A 22,605-nucleotide genomic window follows, 5' to 3' on the forward strand; every position below is an offset into this window, starting at 1 on the left:
GGACCCCGGACTTTTATGTCGCTCCACTCATTGGAACCACCTGGGCCGATCTCCACGACTTCGTTCACTGGCCAATGAAATCCGGTTTCAGGCCGATATCCGTGTTTCTTACCGGGACCCGATATTTTGAGTGCGAACGTCAAGTGGGTAAGGTATGGTGAAATCGTGGCTTGAGGAGCTAGCAAATATACGAGGATAATGGGGCAAAATCAATATGTCCTTTTTGGACGTGGTTCAATCGCTTAGATCGGTATGGTGCAAAGTTCTTGCACCAAGACCCCAAGCAAAGTCCGCGAATGACTCTGTGTTCAGACATCTTACCATCGTCGAACTCAGTCCAACCCATACTATCATTCTTTAGCAGGCAATCAGAAATATCAAGAGCAGCGTTGCTCAGCTTAAGCTTAATCGACAGCTTTGCCGCGGTCCACCGCCATTGCCGACATCGGGCGAGATCCGGTCCCCGCTTCTTCTCTTTATTGTACCCTCTCTCTCTCTTTCTCTTTCTCTGTGCTTTCAGTTGTACGCCGGAAGTCGGCATGTTATCATGGAGTGGAGATATGGAATCCGCGAGGGACCCAGCATCGCGGCAATCAGTCGCACCTTCAACCACTCGCAGATCTCGATCAGGTTAGCTCCCTCCTTGCCAAGACATATAAAATGTCCAGGCTTAACAATCCTAGGATGTTTGCTGTGTCGCGCGCGTAAGGTAAAATGTGATGAGCGCTGGCCAACATGTTCGAATTGCGAGCGTCTCAGGTTGGACTGTCCTGGCCATCCAGGTCAGGTCGGCTTCGTTCCCAGGATCCACAGAAGCGCGAGGCGGGACGCCACACTAACACAAGCCGGTACAACACGACATCGAGTATCTAAATCATGTCATTGCTGTCGCCTTGCAAAGGCACGGTGTTCAGGGGGAGAAAGATGTACTAGGTGCATCCGACGAGACATTGAGTGTACGTATGGAGCGGGTCGTGTGGAACAGAATCAAAGCAAATCGGATTCTGAATCTTATTCGGGTGTTCATGACCATTCTTCGAGCTCGATCCCTATAACAAATGCGCCTCAAAGAATTCAACAAGTCCTCGAAACACCTGCTGGAAGCACGCCTAGCTCTATGTCATGGTATATTGGTCTGTTTATTGTGCCAGCCGATCCAAAGACTAACTTGGCCAGGCTTCATTCCCCACAATTACCCGACAAAGAGCGGATTATTATGCTCGTCGAAGAGTATTTTGCTCATGTTCACCCCTTACGTTGCTTTGGATTTGTGCATAAGCCTTCCTTCATGCAGCGATTGGACGAAGATCTAGAATCTTGCTGCAATGATGAATCACTGCTTCATATTATCTGTGCGCTGGGAGCAAAGTAAGCCTCCAAACCCATATCTGACGATTGAATGCAATCCTTACGATGGACAGGTTCTTCGCTCTTGATTATGCTTCCCAATTTCCCCCGGAATTAATACTTACTGCCGGTAATCAGTGGGCGAAAATCGCCAAGGCTCGAGTATTTGCGGACTTGGATGATCTGTGTCTGGAAAAGTTAATGGTATGCTCTTTTAATCAGACTACACGAATTGACCGGAGGCTATTGTGACTGACGATTGCTCATCAAGTCTGCAATTCTGCTGTATGATCATGACCTTCGAGTTGGAAGCTATGCAAGTGCGTTCATTCTTAGTGGCATCACTGCCAGGATATCACAAGCATTGCAGCTCAATCTTGAGAGTTCTGCCGATATTCTTTGTACTCGCCCGAACTCCAACTCTCCGATTACGAATGAATCTAAGCGGCGTCTGATGTGGAGCTGTTATGTCATGGACAGTTGGGTAGGCAGCGGTGTCAATCAGCTTACTCTCCTTGAAGACAAAGATTTGGAGATTCAGCTCCCTTGTCACAGCCACAACTTTTCTTTGGGAATTCCCTGCATCACCGAAATTTTAGATGTGGGAAAGATTCTGGCGTTCATTCCGAGAGAACAGATTTATTTTCAAGCAGCGCAGAATATGGGCATAGAAGCTTATTTTATTCGCCTTGTGGGCATTCGAAAAAGAGTTCTTCGGTAGGCTATTTGGGCTCTGACTTGGTCATATATGTGTCGCTTACCCCATATCGTCTAAAGATATGTCAAACAGCTTGATAGCACGAAACCCCCCTGGGAAACTGATTCCGAATTCCAACAATTATCGACCGAAATCGGAAGCTGGCGAGAACATCTCCCACATAGTCTCAAGTGGCACTCTGGTGCAATTTGGGCCCGCAAAGAAGCTTCACAACTAGGCGCATTGACACTGCTTTGGTGCACCTATCACCAAACGTCGGTCGATCTATATCGGATTGGTATGCCAATACTTTTCCGCATCAGACGACATGTTGAGTTTCCATCAGATCAGAAAGCACTTTTGGACAATTGTTGCAGATTATGCTTTAACAGCGCTCGAGAAGTTTCTAAGACTATTGCCGAAGCCTCGAAACATGGGATCAAAGCTTTGGCTGATACCTGGCTTTGCATCATTGCACATGATAGCATTAAGGTCATGCTTTATTATTTGAGACATATCACTGACTCATCGGTTACTTTGAGCGCATCTGAGTCGGAGGAAACGATGATGCTGGCGAAGAGTAATTTAGATGCCCTCATGCAAATGAGACCTCTTGTTGCAACAGCTGAGCATTGTGTATGTCCCCCTTTTCGGCCCAACAAACAACTCTATCCACGATCCCCACTGATTATCGTTATTTAGTATCTTTCTGCTGTCAAGATGATGACTTCAACAGACCCACAATCCTATCCTTCACATAATTCTATAAGTGAGCGAGATCTAGAAGGAAATGGGGAAATGTAAGGCTTCCAACTCAATCTCCATCCGCATCTTACTGACGTTGCCTCTAGATCTTCCCTTCCAGACTCACCTGTTCAAGAATCTCCGGAGGCTGTGTTGAACCCACTAGCAATTTATCGCATGGCGCGAACAGCTTTACGTGGCAAAGATACACGAGGGTCAAATTCGGGTTCTCCTTCGACCACTCATAGCGTCTCGTCTGAAATACCGCAATCCACAAGGAGTCTTCTACGGGCGACGAAGTGTGCCGCCTGTTCATAACCCTCTGATTAGATAATATTGCCAGGCAGTATTTTAGTCATCTAAGGTCAAATGCCTCATTTTGCATATTTTATGCCTGAATATGCCTGAATTTCGACTAGCATAAATCAAGATACCAGGGCTGAATCAACGGGCGGGTGGGCATGACAGAGGGATTAATAAGCAAAGTGTTTTTCCAGGATGATTGGAAGTTCAAAAAGATGAAGCTATTCCCACTACACAAATGCCCGCATACACCTATTTCCTAGCGTTAAAGCCTTTTCACTACGTAATCGTCTCCTACTGTCTAGCTTCTCCCCACTCTTCTCCTCCCCTCCTCTAAGGGAAGTACACTTCCATAAAACTAGGAAAAATAATGGTAGAGTATTTACCAAAAGAGCCATTATAATAATTAACTAGTTATCATATTAGGTTTCTCACTTAAATACCCCTACCTTAAATGCACAAATATAGGATAAGACGTACCCTCCAGCTTAATCCTTAGGTCGTGACATAAGGCGTCTCCTTATTGTAAGGGATGCAATAGTGAGGCCATACGCATCGCGTAGACTGATATACATAGCATTTAGAGATACGCCGCTTTAGAAAAGAGAGATAATATCATCTTTATGGGCTTTAAGATCAATGCTTAGTCGCACCATTGTGGAGTATGTTGGTATAGAAATAAAAGAGAAATTGAAATTGTATACATAAGGCTTCGAAAAGGCGGTGATAAGTGCGGGAATACAGCGGTGAAAGGATTATCCAATCAGAGAGTTGTGAACAGGCGGCATACTTCGTCGCCCGTAGTCTTCGACAATCTCATCTACATTCGAATATCTCCACATTAAATCCTAGACGGCAGCAATCGCAACAGCCATACTCATCCCACATTGATGCAGGATCCACCATGCTACAGACTTTCGAATCCGCGCCTTCTCTGACGAGACCGGAAAACCCGTCGCTGGTTTCTAATAATTTCCCACAATTCTCATCCTTCAGTACCGCCGGATTGTGGGATCCTACTGAGATGGGTGTGATAAACATACTGGCCGATGGAACGGCCCCTTGGGCTGTGGAGTATTTGACTAATGGCCAGTCAAGTGTCGATCCATTTCTGTTTCCGTTTTAGACTGGTTATCGTGGGCAATCGGGGCTGGCTCCAAGGTTTCGTCGACCGACATAGCATAGTGCTGAGTGGATTTCCATCTAATATATTTGATCAGAGCGATGGCGTGATTTATACGAGTTTTCTTTCGTATTTTATTATGACGACTGGAGCCCTGAAGCCCTGGACCCCTGGAGCCCACCTCCGGCAGCCGATTTCTGATGACTAATTTGCCGGTTCCCTTGGGGCGGTGAGGCCACATGGCCCGTGACCCAAACTCGATCGTCTTCAGGTCGCTTCGGCTCGCTTCGGACGTCAAAGCGACATCCGCGATCACGTCAAAGCTACTAAAGATTGCGGGGAAAGCATTGCGGCATGTAGCCAGCCGTGCAAAATGCGCCAACCCCAGGAACTATGCGCTTGGCGTCTTGGAAAACACGTGGAGAGCCGGCTATCGCTTCAACCCTGAGTACGAACAATAGATTGCAGAATCCTGATTCCTGATGCAAGATGCGTAATATTCTCTCCATATCTCGCCATCCGGTCGTAGGCTACTTAAATGACAGGAAGGCTTTCAGTTAAACATCCTCCAGTCTTACCTCAATCATCTATTGTTTGCCCGATATGAAGGTTGCTCAATATCTTGCAATTCTTCCGCAACTTTGCGCGGCAGCTAGCTATTATTTCGATGGCTCTGCTGCAACGAACGGGGAAGGCACTGAAGCAAAACCATTCAACACGCTGTCTTCGATCCCAAGTCTGTCACTCTCTCCAGGCGATAACATTTTGCTCAAACGAGGCACCACTTTCACCGGTCCACTATCACTTGACAGCAGTGGATCCGCCGGATCGGTCATCACAATCGGTGCTTATGGCGACGCCTCAAAGTCGAAGCCAATTGTTCAGGCAGGCGACAGTTTGAGTTCGGTCTTGATCAAAGGAAGCTCCTTTGTCACTGTTCAAGATCTTAACATCACCAATCCGGGAGACAATTCGTCACCGCGCCGTGGTGTGTACGTGTATGCATCGGATGCTGGACGAGTCCAAGAAATTACCCTCCAGCGTCTCTATATTCATGATGTACGAGGCTGGATGCCTTCAACGACAACTTCTGGGGCTGGTACTGGAAAGTACGCGAATGCTTCCGGTGCCATTGTGGTTGAAGCCGCGGGCTCCGTAACTCCAACCTATTTTGATCGCGTCACAATCCAAGACAATGAAATCCGTTCCGTGGACCGGCAGGGAATCTACACTTGGACTAATTGGTGCCGGAGAGACGCGCTCGCTGCGTTCTGGAATAGCCTTTGCACCAAACCATGGGCGGCGTCCTCTGGATTGGTGATTCAAAGGAACCGTCTGTATGATATTGGTGGCGATGGAATCGTTGTCAAGGGCAACAATGATGCCCTTGTCCTCAGTAACACCGTTGTGGGCTTCAATCGGCGGTCTGAGTCCTTCAATGTTGGAATTTGGACCGCTAACAGCGATGGGTCTATCTTCCGGTATAACACTGTATCAGGTGGCAAGACAGAATATGATGGTATGTTTTCGCAGTTTCAGAAATTCCGCGAACGAAGCTAACTCATGATTAGGAATGTCATATGATGTGGACCATTCAACCTCGGGTACTCTGTTCGAATACAATCTTTCCCACAACAACGAGGGTGGATTCTTCCTACTTTGCCCTTACGACAAGCCAACTCGAAATTTCACAATCAGATACAACCTTTCAGTCAATGATCGGGCAAGGATCTTCAACATTTGCAGCGGATCCCTCGTTGATGGACAGATCTACAAAAACACCATTTATATTGGAGCTGGTCTCTCGCCTAATATCGTGAATGAAGGCACTTCTGCAAGCCTTGATGTCGTATTTTCAAACAACATCATCAGAAAGGAAGGTGCCGGTACGGCCAAGTGGGTTTTGGATGACGCTTCCTTCATTGTGGACAACAACGCGTTCTACGGATCTATCGACACTTATTCCAAAGCCACCAAGTCCATCACCGGGATGCCCGGTCTGGCAGCTCCTGGATTGAGGGATCCCAAAGCGTATCTGCTAGCAAGCGGTTTCGCCACCTTGGATGCTGCAACTGTCGTAGAAAATGATGCGAGCGTGGACTTCTTCAATAATCCTACAAGCGCGCACCGGAATCTCGGATTTTACTCTGGTCCTGGAACAAAGACACCGACATGGATCAGTCGCTTTGATGATTCGACTCTCTCCGGTTGGACCGCAAACGGAGGAGCCTCCATCGTGGCAGACCCAGCCGGCGACCTCGGTAACTCGGTTTCACTATCCTCTGGTGCTTCGATTACCAGAGACATCTCTCTGAAAGCTCCGTTCCGCGTTAATCTGAGGATCTGGATTCCAGCTGGTAGCGATGCTTCAGCATCAGTTGAAATCCAGGGGGCCTCCAAGTCTGTCACTGTGCAGTTCTCTAATGCTTCACCCTACAGACTGGGCGAATGGCAAATCCTGGAAGTTTCGTTTTCCGACAGTGGGTCGAGCGCCACGGTTGACGGAGAATCGGTGTCTATTGGAGAGAAAGCCAATGCAGGCACCACTTCATTCGTTAAGATCAACGGTGGCTCGTCTGGTTTGATTGCCGATGAAGTGTTTGTTACAGGAGTGTAAATGTTGTTCTGTGGGGATTCCACCTCCAGAGTTTGATTGATGTATCTATTTGCGGAATAGATAGCTCCAATATTTGTCCCGTTTATAAAGGTATCTGCTTGGGATATTTTATCTCATCTTATCACGTATTCACAAATAGTTCGTAGTGCTTTGTCCCAAATTTTCGGTTACCAAAACGGCGAAAGACTTTGGATTTACCTCTACCGAGCAATGGGCGTGTTCTGACATATTAGACAGCCATCCTATGAACTACTGATGAGGGCTACGAAGTAAAGCTCAATTGTGAGGGCTCGATTAGGAGGGAGAGAGTTTTGTTAGGAAGAGAGAGCCAGAGACTACTCCAGTCTACGAGGCAGGATGCCTACGGCATCTAATACCCACTCAATATTGTAGTGGAGATCCAGGTCCTCACTACTGTCAGATCTCGATCCTGAACTTTGCACATTTGCGTTCTCGTCAGATAAGAATCATGGGAATAGGTATATGTAACTAGCAGGTAAATACAGATTGACAATACACACACCTACAACTCTTTGATTTGACTCCATGGACTACCCTCCATACCCTACTATTCTCTACGGCAGTTGGTAAGTTGTTGGATGCTGCTACTGAATCGAGCCGTGTACTGGAGAATGCACTGCCACCGAGCGTTTCCCTTTTCAACATGTACTAGGTATCTCAACACATCTCCCAGGCATCAAACTACCCGAGCGACACCTCAAGTTACTAGTAAAAACTGCATGTTTTCGTCATCATCCATGTTTCCTTTCATATCCCAAGAATACCTAGGTTTTACCATCTCCTTGTGAACTCGGAGAAATGAAACAAGAGCGAGAAAGACTCTGCGAATCAGAAACCGAGGGATTATGCAGTCGGATTATGATTTGCACGTGGGTAGTGTTTCACGAGTCAATCATAGTATCCAATCATGTAGGCCCGGTGAAAATATATTCATCTGGTTTAATGCATGAATCAAAAGACCACCGATGTTGTACCCAGTGTTTAGCAACGTCCGCGGAATCTTCAACCCCAAACCTTAAATAGACCGTATATCTCTCTGTACGCACTTAATAAGTACATATAGCTAAATGGGATTGAAACAAGTCTCTAAACTGGAATGTTCATAGAAGTGAAATAATCAAGCATCAATTCGAAATATATATTTTCGCACATTCAACCTTCCACGTTCTATAACAGTTCACCTATCAAACCACTACTTATTTCTTGTATATAGTTGGCTTTCCAGAATTTTTATGCCGCAATGCGGAGAGATAAATGAGCAACAAGCATACAAGCAACGCACTTACTATTCGGAGCATTATGCGGAGTGTTTTGTAGATATCTGGACACTATGACTGGAAACCCCATGTCGTGATCCGGACTATCATGACACCTTGCCCTAAGATCCCGTTTCGCCAAGAAGGAGGGACCCAGGCACAAGCGCACCGTATACACTTGGATTGCATTATAAGGAAAGAATTCTTCTATTTTTTTGTTGAGTAGGTGAGGTTACTCATACTAAACATCCATCGAACGGCAGAGGAAATATGGCGTCCAGTAAAGGTGATAAAGAAATAATTACTACTAGCGTCCCTCCATCCCCAACCAATGACACCAACCACAAGGATATAGACAATGGATATCAAGCCCAACTCGAAAAAAGGGTGATGCGAAAAATCGACTTCTGGCTCGTTGGGTTTTACTCGATTGTGTACATCTTCCGAGTCATCGACTCAAACAACTACTCAAACGCCGCCATCATCAATCTGGAAGCCGGCACCGGAATCAAGAAAGAGTTGGGGTTTAGCGCCTCCGAGTGGGCGTGGACACAGTCCATCTTCTCCTACAGCTATCTCTTCTTCGAGCCCACAAATACCATCCTCCTCAAATACTTCACGCCTTCCCGATGGATGTTCATTCTGATTTTGTCCTGGGGGATTTGTGCATGCGCTGCTGGTGCTGCCCAGGACTTCCCGGGAATGATGTGCGTGAGATTCGCAATTGGGGTGGCTGAAGCTGGATTCTACCCGTCTGTGCTCTACCATATGGCATTCTGGTACAAGCCATCCGAGCTGCGCTGGAGAATAGCGCTCTTTTACTCTCTTGGTCAGGTATCCGGTGCATTGAGTGGGCTGCTTGCCTACGCAATCAGCTTCATGAATGGAGCCGCTGGACTGTCAGGTTGGCGTTGGCTGTTTATCATCGAAGGTCTTCCGGCGATATTACTCGCTTTTGTGGCCTTTTTTGGTTTGCCAGACTACCCTGAAACTGCCCGCATGTTGACGGAGGAAGAGCGAGATTTCCTCAAGGGTCGTCTATCATCTGCAGCACCCTCAGGAAAAGATAAAAACTGGAGCTGGGCCGATTGCAAAGCACTCTTTTCCAGCCCCACACTGTACACGTTCACTGTATACTGGATCGGACACGGGATTGGCGGATTTGGAGTGAACTACGCTTTGCCTACGGTCATCTATGAGCTTGGGTTCACTTCGACAGCCTTGTCACAGTTGATGAATATCGTGAGTTGGGACCATTTAAAAACGAAATCCATGAGTCAAGGGGACTTATTAACTAACTCGACATTTATAGCCTCCATATGTTGCATGCTTTTTCTTCTTGAATACTCTAGGGTATTTGCTACACAAAGGATGGATCAGGCCCTGGACTACTGCAGTCGCAAGTAAGCATTCCGTGACAGATTATACATGGACCCCTTCTGACAAGAGAAACAGTTGAAAGCACTATTATCATCTGCTATATCATTTTGATTACAGTATCCAATTCGATTGTCAAATATGTCGCCTTAATTGTTGCCACCGCTTGTGCCGGGTCCGCATATCCTGTTATTTGGCCAGAGCGTATTCGTGCGCTCGAAGGCACAGTAGCTGTGGGTGTCGGTATCGGACTGACAAATGCCATGGCGCAGTTCAGTGGGATTGCTGGGCCTCATGTCTACAGTTCGGTATTCGGACCGACGTATCGAGTTTCATATATCATTTGCCTTTGTTTCCTGTGCGCGGCTATCTCGGGCATCTTGGCTTCGTGGTGGCTTGTGTGGAGGAAGGATAGAAAGAATGAGTTGGTCACGAGTGGGAGCGAGGAAGACGCATGATAGTTGATGAGTTGGCATACAGATCCAGATAATTGAAGCACAAATATTTGATATTCCATATGATACATGAGGCTAGTACCAGAGAAAGAGATGAATTCCTAGGAGAGAGCAATATTCGGTAGGAGCTTCGAATGAAATCACTCGAGAAAAGGAATTGTGAAGTTGCAGGGCCTGAACAGCGTGACTTGGTTGCTCAGCTGTCTCATTTCAACCCCAGTTTCCACCAAACCTTTGCTCAACCCATCTTCTCAACAACCATTCCGGCTTACATTTGTCAACCAGTGCTCAGGCATTGCGAAGAAATCTGCATCATTGAAACAAACTAGCTGCATATTGCCTGGCTCCCTACATCTTGATAATCATGCCGCACCACAGTCCCATGGGGTTTCAGGCCCTCATCCTGTGTGGCCCTGGGGGTTCACTGAATACGTTCACCTCCAGACCCGAGGAATACCCGAAATGTCTCATGAAAGTTGCAAACAGGCCAATGATCTTTTATGCAATTGATTTTTGCAAACGATCAGGGATCACTGGTATGTCCGACTCTCATATCTGTCTCGACCCATATACCCTTCATTGAACCGACGTGGCTAACACTATCCTAGATATCACATTGATCACCCCTCCGCTAGCGTTCCCCCCTCTTCGAGCTGCACTTGACCAAAACCCATATCTCACATTGCCCTCTTTACCCTCGGTCTCACTTATAGCGCCGAAACACCTCGAGATGACAATGGGAACTGCCGAGCTGCTCCGTCTGCCTGAGGTACAGAAGTGTATCAAGTCTGATTTCCTCCTTCTCCCATGTGATATCATCTGTGACTTGCCAGCTGAATCTATCCTCGAGGCGTGGATCGCTACCCAGGGTGCCATCCAAGATACCAGCAATTCCGAGAAGAATCGCGACACTCAAGGCCCGACTACTTCGTATTTCGACATTCAGCAACAAGTGCGCCGAGGTGGCCTTGCCGTTTACTACCAAACGGACAACAGAGAGGAGAGTGTACCACAAGAAGCCACTGATTTTGTGGCCATTGGACCGCTCGACCAGGACACCACACGGGTTGTGCCACCCCCACAGGGACCAGCGCGGCCACGCTTCGCACTGTCTAAGCTCCTCATGACAATGCCCATGGATACTATCAAAGAAAAGATGAAAGCGGACAAAGCCCTTCTTCTGCGCTATTCACTAGTCCAGAGTTGTGGGCAGGTCAAGTTACTCACCACCTTTCGTGATGCGCATATTTACGCTCTTCCACTCTGGGTCAAGGATCTAGTTCAGTATCAGAGAAAGCTGGAGTCGGTCAGCGAGGACTTGATTGGCAACTGGGCCAAATCAGGATGGCAGAAAGGTCTCGGTGATAAGATGGGTTTGACCAAGATCTTTGGCCAGGATGATTATGACCCGCAGGAGCCTTCCACTCCGGATAGCAGCTACTTTGGCGCATTTATTGACAAAGATGTCGATCTCCGCCGCATGACTACTACCAAATCTTGCCTGGGTCCAGAAAGCCCTGGGTTCAAGTCTTGTTTCAGGACCCCCAGGTCAGCAGCCGCTATCGAAGCTTGCCACACTACTGAACTGCCACAGATGCTAGCCTATGTCCACAGAGGATCAACTCCATTTATTCGACGCGTAGACAGCTCTGCTATTTTGCTTTCGACATCACTTCTTCTAGCCAAGTTGCCATCCATTGAGGAGGTTGGTCGCAAGGCAGCGTCTCCATTCGCTCACGTCAAGAAAATCTCCTATCCCGAAGGCATTGCCTCGCCTTCCGCAATCACAGCGAAGGATTGTCTGCTCGATGATAACGTGATTGTTGAACCCACTGTGGTTATTAAGGAGAGTGTGATAGGCGCAAAATGCCATATTTCCAGAGGCGCACGCCTCATTCGTTGCGTTGTGATGGACGAGGCGGTAATTGAATCTAGGGCTGAGTTGACCGGGTGTGTGATTGGCCACCGAGCCCGAATCGGCCGCGAATGCGTCTTGAGAAATTGTGAAGTGCAGGATGCCTATGTCATTCCTAGAGGCACAACTGCTAGGGACGAGAAACTTATGGTCTATGTGACTTTGAGCGAGTAGGGCAATGGCATCTAGATGCCGGGCTTACTATGTGCTTTCTCCAGATGTAACTGATACTTACTAGCGTTAACCAATGTTATTATTATTCTTCAAAAGAGCCATGAAGTCTGACCCCTTTGTAAGATAAAAGGCACCACACTCTAATGAGCTGTCTTTGAAAGTACGGCATTTTACATATACCCCAGAGTATTAGAGTAGATGCTAAAAATCTCTAGATATCGTGAACAGTACATGGGGACACTTATGATTCTCTATGTGCCTTTTCTGACAGGCATCAGCAACCATAATACAAGGCACAGTTGGGCGTAGGATATCACAAAATGGGGGAGGTAGAGTTCGGGGTATCTACTAGATACTAGCGCAATTTATACGCCTTATTAGGCGCATCCCTAGGTAGGCGAGCGTTGAGTCCTACCACGCTGCCCCTCGTTAGCTCGCATTAAAGCCTAAGGATATTGCAAAGATCCAAATATGGGTCAGGACAGATGCAGGTCAGCAATGGATATTTGGCTTGTGGATTCAAGGGAGTGTGGCGACAAACCTCCATGAACATAACCTTGCGAATGCGTATATGTAATCGCTAGAGTGAGGTCACAACAGAGAGCACAAGTGACTTTAATAGGAAAGAGCTGGCAAAAGGAGACATCTCTAAGATTGCATTGTGCAGAAGGCATGGTATAGCATTGATGTGTCCCGTTCGGGCCACTAATTTCAAATTCATCAAGAGGGAGAGATATCGCATCGCGACCTGGATTCTCACTAGATGAGGCATGGTGCTGGGCAAGTGCTCGAAGAATCTTTGTCTCATGGGGAGGCGCACTGGCAATGCCGACTTTAACAGCGACGTAGCGCTCGGAACAAGTGTCATGGGCAAGCCCAACGGTCGAATAGCCCCATAACCCAAATTGTCAAAAATATGGTATCAATTATGTAGTACATCAGCAATCATGATAGGATGATACCCGCCTGGTTGATGATTTTCAAGGGTATCTGCGCCATCGATCCAGTTGTATTTGAGGTGATGTTCCCCGGGGGCTCCCTTAAAACGTATGCAGAGTAGCCCATTGGCCCAGCGCATCTGCCACCTGCTTCGGCTGTCCGATGTAACTACTCTCCAGCTCGGCATCGCCGACAAACACAAGCATCTTGATCTTGTCAATAAAAGACTCCACATTTTACGGCTTGATCTGTGTGAAGAAGTCAGAGCCTTAGAGGGCGAGTGCGTGTGGAACGCCCACAGGGCTTGGTCGATACCCCCGGCGGTGCCGGTAGGAAATTTTCCGGCGACGCGAGCTGAGAGGAGAACGTCGTCAAATTGCGAGTAGTTGCCCGCCCAGTAAATTTCCAAGATTTACGATGACGGGTCCCTTGGACCATTACTATAATTTAAATCACATACCATTATCCACAGTGTATCCTGAGAATAAGAAGAAGAAGAAGAAGAAGAAGAAGAAGGCGAGGATATCTGTGAGAGTAACTTCTAAATAGGCCTATAAAAAAGACCACCAAAACGACAACTGAATGGCCCTAAATGCGGCCGAGAATATGGACGGCTCCAGCTTTTCTGTTTTCCAAGGTTGGGTCTAGGTGCCCTGACTAGGCATTTATTAAAGTCCCTCTGTCGTAGTGATACAGGTATTCTAGTTTTCCGCCAGCTTGAACCCAGGCATATCCAAACAACAAACTCGATTTCAATTGAAACCATTCCCTGAGGACTATACGCCTTCGTACTCCTATTGACAATAAGTGAATTGTATATAGGCTTTCCCCACTGATAGATCAGTACATACGACCATAGGGTGTGGAAAACAGGGCTTCCCGTCCGCTCAGCCGTACTTAAGCCACACGCCGGTGAGTTAGTAGTTGGGTGGGTGACCACCAGCGAATCCTCACTGTTGTATGTTTTTGTTTTTGCTTTTTTGTTCTATTCTTTGCTATGGGAGCGAGGCTGAGTATTTTGAAGATAGGTGTTGTAGGTGCTAACAGCGGTATGTTTTGAAAGAACCTTGGAAGGCGTTGAAAATCGGTACCTGCAGAACCCCGTAATTTATATAGCTAGGGCTTAGCTGAAATTTTAGTGCCGTGGCATAATTTACCGGTAAGCTCACCCTAGTTTGCACCCTGTAACCCCTTCTATACACTCATAGTACTCATAATATGATTTCAGCTAGTGTAGCATCTAATACATACGACCATAGGGTGTGGAAAATAGGGCTTCCCGTCCGCTCAGCCGTACTCAAGCCACACGCCGGTGAGTTAGTAGTTGGGTGGGTGACCACCAGCGAATCCTCACTGTTGTATGTTTTTTCTTTTTGCTTGTCTTGTTCCAGTGATAGGTGGTCATGTGTTTTGAAAGTCAGATCGTAAATTTCATCAGTATTGTGACGATCTGACGTCATGTGTTGTTTTACACTCTGGTTTGCACCTTCTCCCAGACTGTTTTCTTCATCTAGGAAAATATGACTGAACCTAGTTAGAATGTGCAAGATTGATAGGTATGTATGAGCTGGGTATACAAGGCTTCCTCATCTGCAGATCTCTCTTTCTCGTTTATTTCGCCCTATCTACCAATCTTTACCTCATCCAGAAATGGCCTAGAAGGCACCCACGCTTCATATGCACCAGAATGGGATTTACAACTCAGCAATATACATGTTCCTGAACCTGTATTTACCGAGGGTGCTATATTCGGCATATATTTCCTTGTCACTGGTTAGGTTCTAACGGTTTGGTATTTCTCCCAATTGCTAAGTTATATTTTCTTACAAATCGTGAAAACCCTTGTGGATAAAAGTCACAGAGGTGCTTCTCGTTCCAAGATGCTCTCTTCCATTACAATAAAGCCCCAGCATGCATGATTAGATTTGAGCTAATATAATGGATGCCCAACTCACATGTCTAGGAGCCCTGAGAATTAGCTGCAGCAGTAATGAGAGTTCAATGGATTGAGTAATCAATGCGAGTTGAGAATCTAAGGTCCCAATTTTCAATTTACTCTTTGGCTTTATGCTTGTTCTGGCCGAAATTGGGTTTTATTTTCGTTTTCTATCAACAGTTTGATATGACACAATAATCAATTTGGGTCAGCCACTTCATTCAGATACTAACTGTTCGCCCAATACGGATACAACGCAGCTGTATATAGAGTAGGCAGAAGTGTGGCTAGAGTATTCACTAGTGGATAAAATTCACCGGGAAGCTAAATTAACCAAACCGGAGCCGGAACCCTAAGATTATAACAACAGGTTCGTAATGGGAACGTATTTGACTTTGTTTAAGCTCTAGGCTTCAAAGAGAGCCTTCATCTTTCTATCGTCTCATCCTATCTTTTGAATCAGTTGGTCTTCTGAAAATATTATAGTATTTACCAGGACCCGAGTTCAATATGCCTACTGGTAATCACGATTGCTCACTTTCGACATCCATTTTGTCCTCGATGATCGGGCTAGTCATTGGTGGATTCGTCGGTCTTTTATTGGCTGCTGCAATTCAAGCCATCAAGAGCTTTATCAAATGGCGACGAGGCCCAGGCGTGGATACAGGTACATACGATGGAAGCAATTTACCTCAAGATCTGCGTAATAGTCTTCCCATTTTTGCCGACATCCCACCCATCACAACCCCAAAGACTATACCGGGACACGCTTTTTCTGATATGGATCGAGATATTGAGGCGCAAATCGCAAATTGTCATGAGTTACAGGAACTTGAGCCCGCAGTACATTGGAAGCACGCCGTCTGATCTTATCTGACGTATAGATACAGTTAAGACTATTGAGCTGTCAGGATTATAAGGGTGATGATCTGCATGATGTCACGTACCAGAGGTGCTAGAAACTGTCTAATGCCTCTGTCAGATCTCTCCCTCTTTCCATAGCTCAGCTTGTCTTCTACCTCAATCAAAATCTCCATGATGCATTTCGACGTCTCTCTCAGTAGACTCTGACAGCCTCTCTTGCTGGCTTGCTAGATTTCGGGGGAAATTAGAGGCGTGCATGGCTTATATAAAGTAGTGACTCTATCACCCCATATGCATGTTCAAGCCCTTCCACTTCTCATACTGTGACGGTGGTGATTTTTCAACATGCAGAGAAGGCGGTGTTGGCTTCAATTTATTGCTCGCCTTCTTTACCGTCTCTATCATCTCCAATTGAGTACTTATCATTTCGAGGCTTGGCTTGTCACAATCAGTTTCTTGATCATGCGGAGCTATTATGCTATTCATATCTCTCACCAAGTGTACCACAAGAAGGTAGATGAACTCAGTTACATGAGACTTCTGGCTCATATTTATACCTATCCTCATAGAAGTCATTCTGCTTCTAGAGCCTTATTTAAGACTAGTGCTATCTTTCAACAGTCCGAGTCCCGTCTGCAGCAGCTGAAAAAGCCCTTTAACTCATTGAAAAGGATTCCTCACAGCAAAGTACGTATGCTATAATTTTCTTCACTGATCTTACCTAGTATAACAGGGAATCCAACACGGAGAAACGGTGTGATTTGCCATGGGACACCGATGTGTATATAATTTCACTATCTAAGTAGTTAGAATAGAAACTTACAGAACTTCTATTATCACCCCTAGATATCTGCTCTCATATATTAGATCAACTCTTTGCTTATACATCCTATGTTTCCTTTTCGTTAATCTATTTGAAAGCCTTCTAATTAGCATCGATGACTTTCATGATCGTAATATTCTATATCAATGCTAGTTCTCAAGTTCCCCTCCCTAAAGTGTTGTGTGACAAAGAGACGATACTAGGAAGGATCCATTAGTTCGAGCCTCTTCAGCTCCCTTGCTGGTCGATAAATTAGCATTAGTAAGGAAACCTATATCCCAATATACATATTCCTAGGTCTAGTCATATAGTCATATCAAGATATGCTACTAGCTAAACTAGGAACTGAATATAGTAAAAATCAGTTAGATTAAGCCTTACTAGTACCACTCCTACGATTAGTGCAGGGTGTCATAACAGTTACTAGGCATCAAGATGCCCCTCAGTACCTATTTTTTCAGGATTCCGTTCGTGCAGACTGCGCCCCTTAACAGTTATTTGCTAGCTTAGAGGCCATAAAGCCTCCAGCTTTCCCAGAGATAAAAGAATAAGAAATTCCTCCTTCTCCCTCTTCCTCAGTGGCGTCAAGACTGAGTATTGGGACAGCCCGCAAGCTGTAGGTCTAGTATCTCTCAAGAATCTAATCACTTCAATTGTCTCCTTACTTCCTCGCCACCCTTTTTTATCAGCCTAGATAGATCGTTTTCAACCTTTTTCTCTCCAATCGACATATCTTCAGGAACATGCTTACCTCACATTGACCATACTAAGAGACGTTCTTAGTATACTACGCTGATACGACAAACTTGAACGGAAAAAATCGCCTTCAACTAGGGTGGACTGCTTGTTGTGCTTATCAGAGATTTGAACAAGACAACAAATTATAGAATACATCTAACTTAAAAAAGCCTGCAGCTAACGCCCCTCGATAAATTCAACGCTATTCCCATTTCAGAGCGAAGCTTTAAATACATTTGGGCTTGTCTTGGCTTTGCCCGAAGGCTACTGGTCACCAGCACTGCGAAGAAGTGCAAGCCCATCGCTGGTGGCCCCCACTCCCACAATCAAGATTAGCTGTCTCGAAGGTAAGAGCTTTGGATGGGGGTGTTGCACTACACCATGCATTCACCACTTGACTCTGATCAATGGCTTCAGCAGACTCTGTGATCTATCATCGCATCGCTCAAGATCGGGAGTTCGTCTCGGATCAGTCTCCGGCAAAAGTCGTCCCCAACACGCCCAAAGCAGGGCGCAGACAAACATCCATAGTCTCTTGAGTGATCGCTTTACGAACGACCAGGTCAAGATGGCGAGTACAGCCATTACTAGACAATTTGTTAGAGTCGACTTCCAATCAAAGTCCCCATAATGAAAGAGAAAAGGGAGGTAGAGAAAGGGGAACAAAGTTAAAGAAAAACAAGAGTACTTAGCTTAGAGAGAGGTCGCTTGATGTTGAGGCACGCACGAAGCAATAGTTCAACCAAAAGCGATTTGAATAGAGGAGAAATGCCCCAATGCGATTCAAGGCAGATAAATGACGTTTCTTCTTGTACATCTCTAGGAAGGTGCAGGTAGCTCCTCCATTGATAAACATTCAAGATGAAGAAGGAGCAACTAGAATTGGGGAACTAGAGCAAGTAGTATGCTTAGCAGGTAAGTTAGAACAAGGGAAAGTGCAGTGTGGATATTGATACACGTATATACAGCATCATGCTCCTAGGTATTTACTCATGTAACGTCAACTTACAATCAAAGCTCCCTTGAGTGTTGTAAGTAGAAAAGAAAAATTGATATCAGAGCTAGGCAATTCGAGATTAAGTGGCAACAAGTAAACGAAACTGACAGGCCGAGCATGGTTGACACAATCTATGGTGAAATTGTTCACTAATGAGGGCTATCAAGATCCTAAATGAAATAATTGGAAATAATCGAAGATAGATAGCTGATGTGAAAATGAAATTTGAGTGAGGTGTCATCAGCTGTTCATGAGGATCAAGGGTGGAGCATTGGAGTGTGAGGCTTATTCGCTAGGGTAAATACTATACTCTCGATAGTCAAGCTATCACCAGTCGGGTTTATCTAATAAACAGAAAAAAGGGGGGAGGGGTGTGAAGGGCAAGTAAAAGCAACTTGGGCAAATAGACGCCTCGAAGGAAACCAATGGAGATTAAAATGACCATGACCAGTACACGGTGACCATATGCTGGCAACTTTGGGGCATGCCGTCCAGGAAACCCTAAAGATGAGGTCAAAAAAGTGTCTGGCAGTCAAATAGGTAGCACAATTGGAAACTCTAGAGCGACTAGGTCAACACGAAGATAGGAAGAAACCATGTAGTACTGAGCTAAGCTAGAAAGAAGAGGATGGGGGAAAAAAGAGAGAGAGAGAGGAAGAAGGATATATCTAAGATAGGGCCTGCCGGCCTGAGGCATATGCCTTAATATCCTCTATATAGGGCCTAATTCCACTATCTCAAATCTTCCTGATATTAGGCCCCGATGATAGATAATTCGCCAGAGAAACAAATGAGTCGAGCACTACGACATCAGAGTCTATAGATTTTATGAAGGAAAATGAACTTTCTAGTTAAACATACGGTGTAAATGGAGTAAATGCATGTAAATCCCCGGTTGCACACGCACATATACGTATGATGTACATAGTTAATACCTACTCTGACTGTAGAAATTGAAGAAACCGCCGAGGAGCAAGATAGATTGGCATTTTCACCCGAGAAAACTCGATGATGATGTACTTACCACTACACTGTATAAGCTCTATCGGGAAAACAACACATTATATAGTTGCTAAGTGACCTGGAGCCCCAGAAGAGGGAACTACATCAACATAAAGAGAGGAAGAAAAGAGGGTTGGATTTACTTATAATTATACTTGGATAATTATTTTCATAGACAAACAATATAAGCTCCTAAGGCTGAACTTGAGGAACTATGCCTGTGTATATATACATGATGATTGTGTAGATTATATCGACCTGGATGGAGAACAGCTAGCCCCTAGTCCATAGTCGAACTAGAGGTGAGACCTACTGATATTTTCATAATCTAGGTGATCACTGCCATTGATCATCCTTCCTAGAATTCTACAAATTTATACTGGGCCTTTTTACATCTAAACTCTGGGGAGTGAGCTTCAGAATCTCTACTGATATAGGATGTCCAAATTAGTTAGTAATACATCGATTATAACTACACAAGGAATCATCTGTTTTACGGAAATTTGCTTATATGATCGCTCTTTTTAGAGCAATAAACCAACTTTCATGGTCGATCATGGAGCACATCATCCATAGGTAAGATATTTATTTGATATGACTGTGATTAAGAGTGGTTCACAGTGTCGGACGAAAGTAGAACATTGGACGCAATAAGTCACGATTATCGTGGTCCATCAGAGGAGTATTGAAAGCAATATGACAACCAGTAGGTGTATATAGATTATATAGATAGACATGGAACGAGGGATACCTGAAAGGCAAGCAAGTGGTAAGCATTTGAAGACACGTAACATGTGATTCTATAGACCCGGAGCTTTTTGTACAATAGGGTTCACCAATGCGCATTCTTTTGTAGATATAGGCGCGCTGTGTCTCAAGGCTGTGGTCACATTTTGAGGGCAAATCCGACACATATATGTACATTTCAACAACGGGACCTGTAAATATAGCAATATATACCCAATCTTGCTTTGCTCTCTTTTTTCCCGGGTTTGAACTTGGTTGTAGAATTTGCTGTTTTTCCTTCTTTATATTTCTAACTCTTCTAATAGTCATCACATACGACCATAGGGTGTGGAAAACAGGGCTTCCCGTCCGCTCAGCCGTACTTAAGCCACACGCCGGTGAGTTAGTAGTTGGGTGGGTGACCACCAGCGAATCCTCACTGTTGTATGTTTTTGTTTTCTCTTTTTGTTCACCTTTTCCTATGGGAGCAAGGCCGAGTGTTTTGAAAATAGGTGTTGTAGGTGCTAGCTAATAGCGGTATGTTTTAAAAGAAGGCGTCGAAAAACGGTACCTGTAGAACGCTGCAGTTTATATAGCTAGGGCTTGGCTGGAATTTTTAGTGCCATGGCATAATTTACGGGTAAGCTCACCCTAATCCGCACTCTGTAGCCCCTGCTATAAACTCATAATATGATCTTAGCTAGTGTAGCATCTAATACATACGACCATAGGGTGTGGAAAATAGGGCTTCCCGTCCGCTCAGCCGTACTCAAGCCACACGCCGGTGAGTTAGTAGTTGGGTGGGTGACCACCAGCGAATCCTCACTGTTGTATGTTTTTCTTTTTGCTTTATCTGCCTCCTCGCACTTGCGATGGAAGTGTGGAAGTGTTGAAAATCAGCCGTGTAGGGACTGAAAGCTGTACCTAAGAGATAGGCAGCCAATCATCTCCCTAGTCGATAAACTATATATGCCGTGATATGATTCACGGGTGAATCTCCCCTAACTTGTACCTTATAAACTCTTCTATACCCTTGCAACACGATTATCATCAACGTAAACAGGATGTGGACTACAGGGCTTTCCTTCCGCTCAGCTATGCTCAAGGGGCAGCTCTGTCCAGGTACAGACCTCCGACACTCCTTCGTACTCGAGAAAATCTGATTTGAGACCCAGATTTCCAAGGCTTGTTCGATATGGGGTCAACGTTATTTAGGTATTGTTGTCACCTACAATATCAAGCTGCGCTTGGTTCTAAAATGGGCATAGCCCATTCCGCAAGGAAAAACCGTTGCAAAGGTCCCAAGGATTTGTGAAGCTGTTATCTCGTTTTGCTATTTTGAGGTTGAACTGGAGATACTGATCGAAAACAAGCTATAACTTACGGAGTATAACCGGATTGGATTCGTAATGGTACACCTGGATCGAGTTCATGGTTAGTTCTCTTCAAAATCAACAATATTGGCTACATGATTTGGACGGACTCGGGGATACAGTCAAACCCTCGAGTGTGGACGCGGGCCATGCAGAAATGAGAGATGAAGGGGGAGACGAGCATGAGAGGGGTTCGGCACCCGAACGTAAGGGACTGCCCAAACGTAACATTTGCATATCTTCCCATTGTATCCTCAACTCAGTCACTCATACATAGGAACACGAGCCTTTTATACAGTAAGCCAGCGAGTTCCGTACTAGTTTACATAAATTCCAGCGCGAAGATCGTTCCCTATTTCGTTTGCATACGCCTATGCCTTGTAGCCTGGGTAAGCACGTGTGACCATTTACGTTTCCGCTTCGCAATATCAACCCTCTGAGTGGATTTATACACATTTCGCCTAACTCCCTTTAGCTGGTGCTTATTGATAGTACCAGATATCGGAGCTCGGCGTCGAGAGGCATCATACTGTGCGTGGCGAGCATTCAAGATCGCCTTTGTATCATCAAACTCTCGCTGTAATCGATCTGCCAAGAAGGCCTGGGTTTCAGCCCCCCTTTTAAGCTCATCCAAGGCCTTTTGAAACCGAGAGCAGTGATCTTCATAAGACCGAAGGTATGCTTCTAGCTCGTCGACCTTTTCAGTGGTTTCCGGGGTGCTCAAATCCGTAGATTCATCGACTGCGCGGGTTCTTTCGACGCCAAGGGCTTTCCCGTGTGTTCCATCGTATTTGCTGTTTCGCTTAAGAAAGCGCTTCAGCCAATGCTCGCCGATTTGGGGGGTTTTGTAGAGGGGTCGGTGTGAGATTTCTCGAGGATCGAATTGGCAGCATCAGTGATTTGTGCACGGGTGACAGGGGCGTCAGCTTGATCAAAGGAGTCGATAAACCGGCATAAAGCAGCTTCTTGTGTAAAACTGAGTTTGCGACCGTTGGGCTGGCGTTGAAAAAGCGACTTTCCACCCTTCCAGCGCCGCCGAAGCCTGCTTTCAGGCACCGCGAATTCACGCGCAGTCTTCGAGATATTGGGCTTTGATTGATCAGATAGAGAAGCTATAGCTTTGGAAATTTGAGCCTCGATTTCAGCATTGGTATTCGGCATTTTGAGGGGGGAAAATA

At 45.6% G+C, this 22,605-nt stretch overlaps 5 protein-coding genes across 5 annotated transcripts, besides 6 other annotated features; 4 read left to right on the plus strand and 1 right to left on the minus strand.

Annotated features, from left to right (window-relative positions):
• Window positions 1-1,117: 1,117 nt before the first annotated feature.
• N7457_007950 (fungal specific transcription factor domain-containing protein) lies at window positions 1,118-3,106 on the plus strand (the record flags this gene model as incomplete). Its single annotated transcript, XM_057178993.1, has 7 exons — window positions 1,118-1,125; window positions 1,177-1,368; window positions 1,422-1,551; window positions 1,619-2,064; window positions 2,125-2,680; window positions 2,747-2,844; window positions 2,896-3,106. 7 exons carry the CDS (start codon window positions 1,118-1,120, stop codon window positions 3,104-3,106), a joined length of 1,641 nt encoding a protein of 546 aa, XP_057027379.1.
• A 1,711-nt stretch (window positions 3,107-4,817) lies between these two features.
• On the plus strand, window positions 4,818-6,831 carry N7457_007951 (Pectin lyase fold/virulence factor; the record flags this gene model as incomplete). Its single annotated transcript, XM_057178994.1, has 2 exons — window positions 4,818-5,733; window positions 5,786-6,831. 2 exons carry the CDS (start codon window positions 4,818-4,820, stop codon window positions 6,829-6,831), a joined length of 1,962 nt encoding a protein of 653 aa, XP_057027380.1.
• A 1,547-nt stretch (window positions 6,832-8,378) lies between these two features.
• On the plus strand, window positions 8,379-9,943 carry N7457_007952 (uncharacterized protein; the record flags this gene model as incomplete). Its single annotated transcript, XM_057178995.1, has 3 exons — window positions 8,379-9,350; window positions 9,421-9,511; window positions 9,564-9,943. 3 exons carry the CDS (start codon window positions 8,379-8,381, stop codon window positions 9,941-9,943), a joined length of 1,443 nt encoding a protein of 480 aa, XP_057027381.1.
• Window positions 9,944-10,304: 361 nt separating this feature from the next.
• On the plus strand, window positions 10,305-12,029 carry N7457_007953 (uncharacterized protein; the record flags this gene model as incomplete). The annotated part of the gene is made up of 2 exons (XM_057178996.1): window positions 10,305-10,476; window positions 10,549-12,029. 2 exons carry the CDS (start codon window positions 10,305-10,307, stop codon window positions 12,027-12,029), a joined length of 1,653 nt encoding a protein of 550 aa, XP_057027382.1.
• A 1,792-nt stretch (window positions 12,030-13,821) lies between these two features.
• Window positions 13,822-13,921: a sequence feature (Protein overlapping with rRNA (N7457_007954, KAJ5773058.1) was converted to a misc_feature.).
• Window positions 13,922-14,219: 298 nt separating this feature from the next.
• Window positions 14,220-14,428: a sequence feature (Protein overlapping with rRNA (N7457_007954, KAJ5773058.1) was converted to a misc_feature.).
• Window positions 14,429-20,202: 5,774 nt separating this feature from the next.
• Window positions 20,203-20,208: a sequence feature (Protein overlapping with rRNA (N7457_007955, KAJ5773059.1) was converted to a misc_feature.).
• Window positions 20,209-20,288: 80 nt separating this feature from the next.
• Window positions 20,289-20,582: a sequence feature (Protein overlapping with rRNA (N7457_007955, KAJ5773059.1) was converted to a misc_feature.).
• Window positions 20,583-20,704: 122 nt separating this feature from the next.
• Window positions 20,705-20,729: a sequence feature (Protein overlapping with rRNA (N7457_007955, KAJ5773059.1) was converted to a misc_feature.).
• Window positions 20,730-20,777: 48 nt separating this feature from the next.
• Window positions 20,778-20,920: a sequence feature (Protein overlapping with rRNA (N7457_007955, KAJ5773059.1) was converted to a misc_feature.).
• A 1,323-nt stretch (window positions 20,921-22,243) lies between these two features.
• On the minus strand, window positions 22,244-22,588 carry N7457_007956 (transcriptional regulator family: Centromere protein B DNA-binding region; the record flags this gene model as incomplete). The annotated part of the gene is made up of 1 exon (XM_057178999.1): window positions 22,244-22,588. The coding sequence occupies one exon, from the start codon at window positions 22,586-22,588 to the stop codon at window positions 22,244-22,246; it is 345 nt and encodes a 114-aa protein (XP_057027385.1).
• Between the last annotated feature and the right edge of the window lie 17 nt (window positions 22,589-22,605).

Source organism: Penicillium paradoxum (genome assembly GCF_028828445.1).
Source record: "Penicillium paradoxum strain IBT 22861 chromosome Unknown utg000007l_segment0_segment0, whole genome shotgun sequence".
Taxonomy (NCBI): domain Eukaryota; kingdom Fungi; phylum Ascomycota; class Eurotiomycetes; order Eurotiales; family Aspergillaceae; genus Penicillium; species Penicillium paradoxum.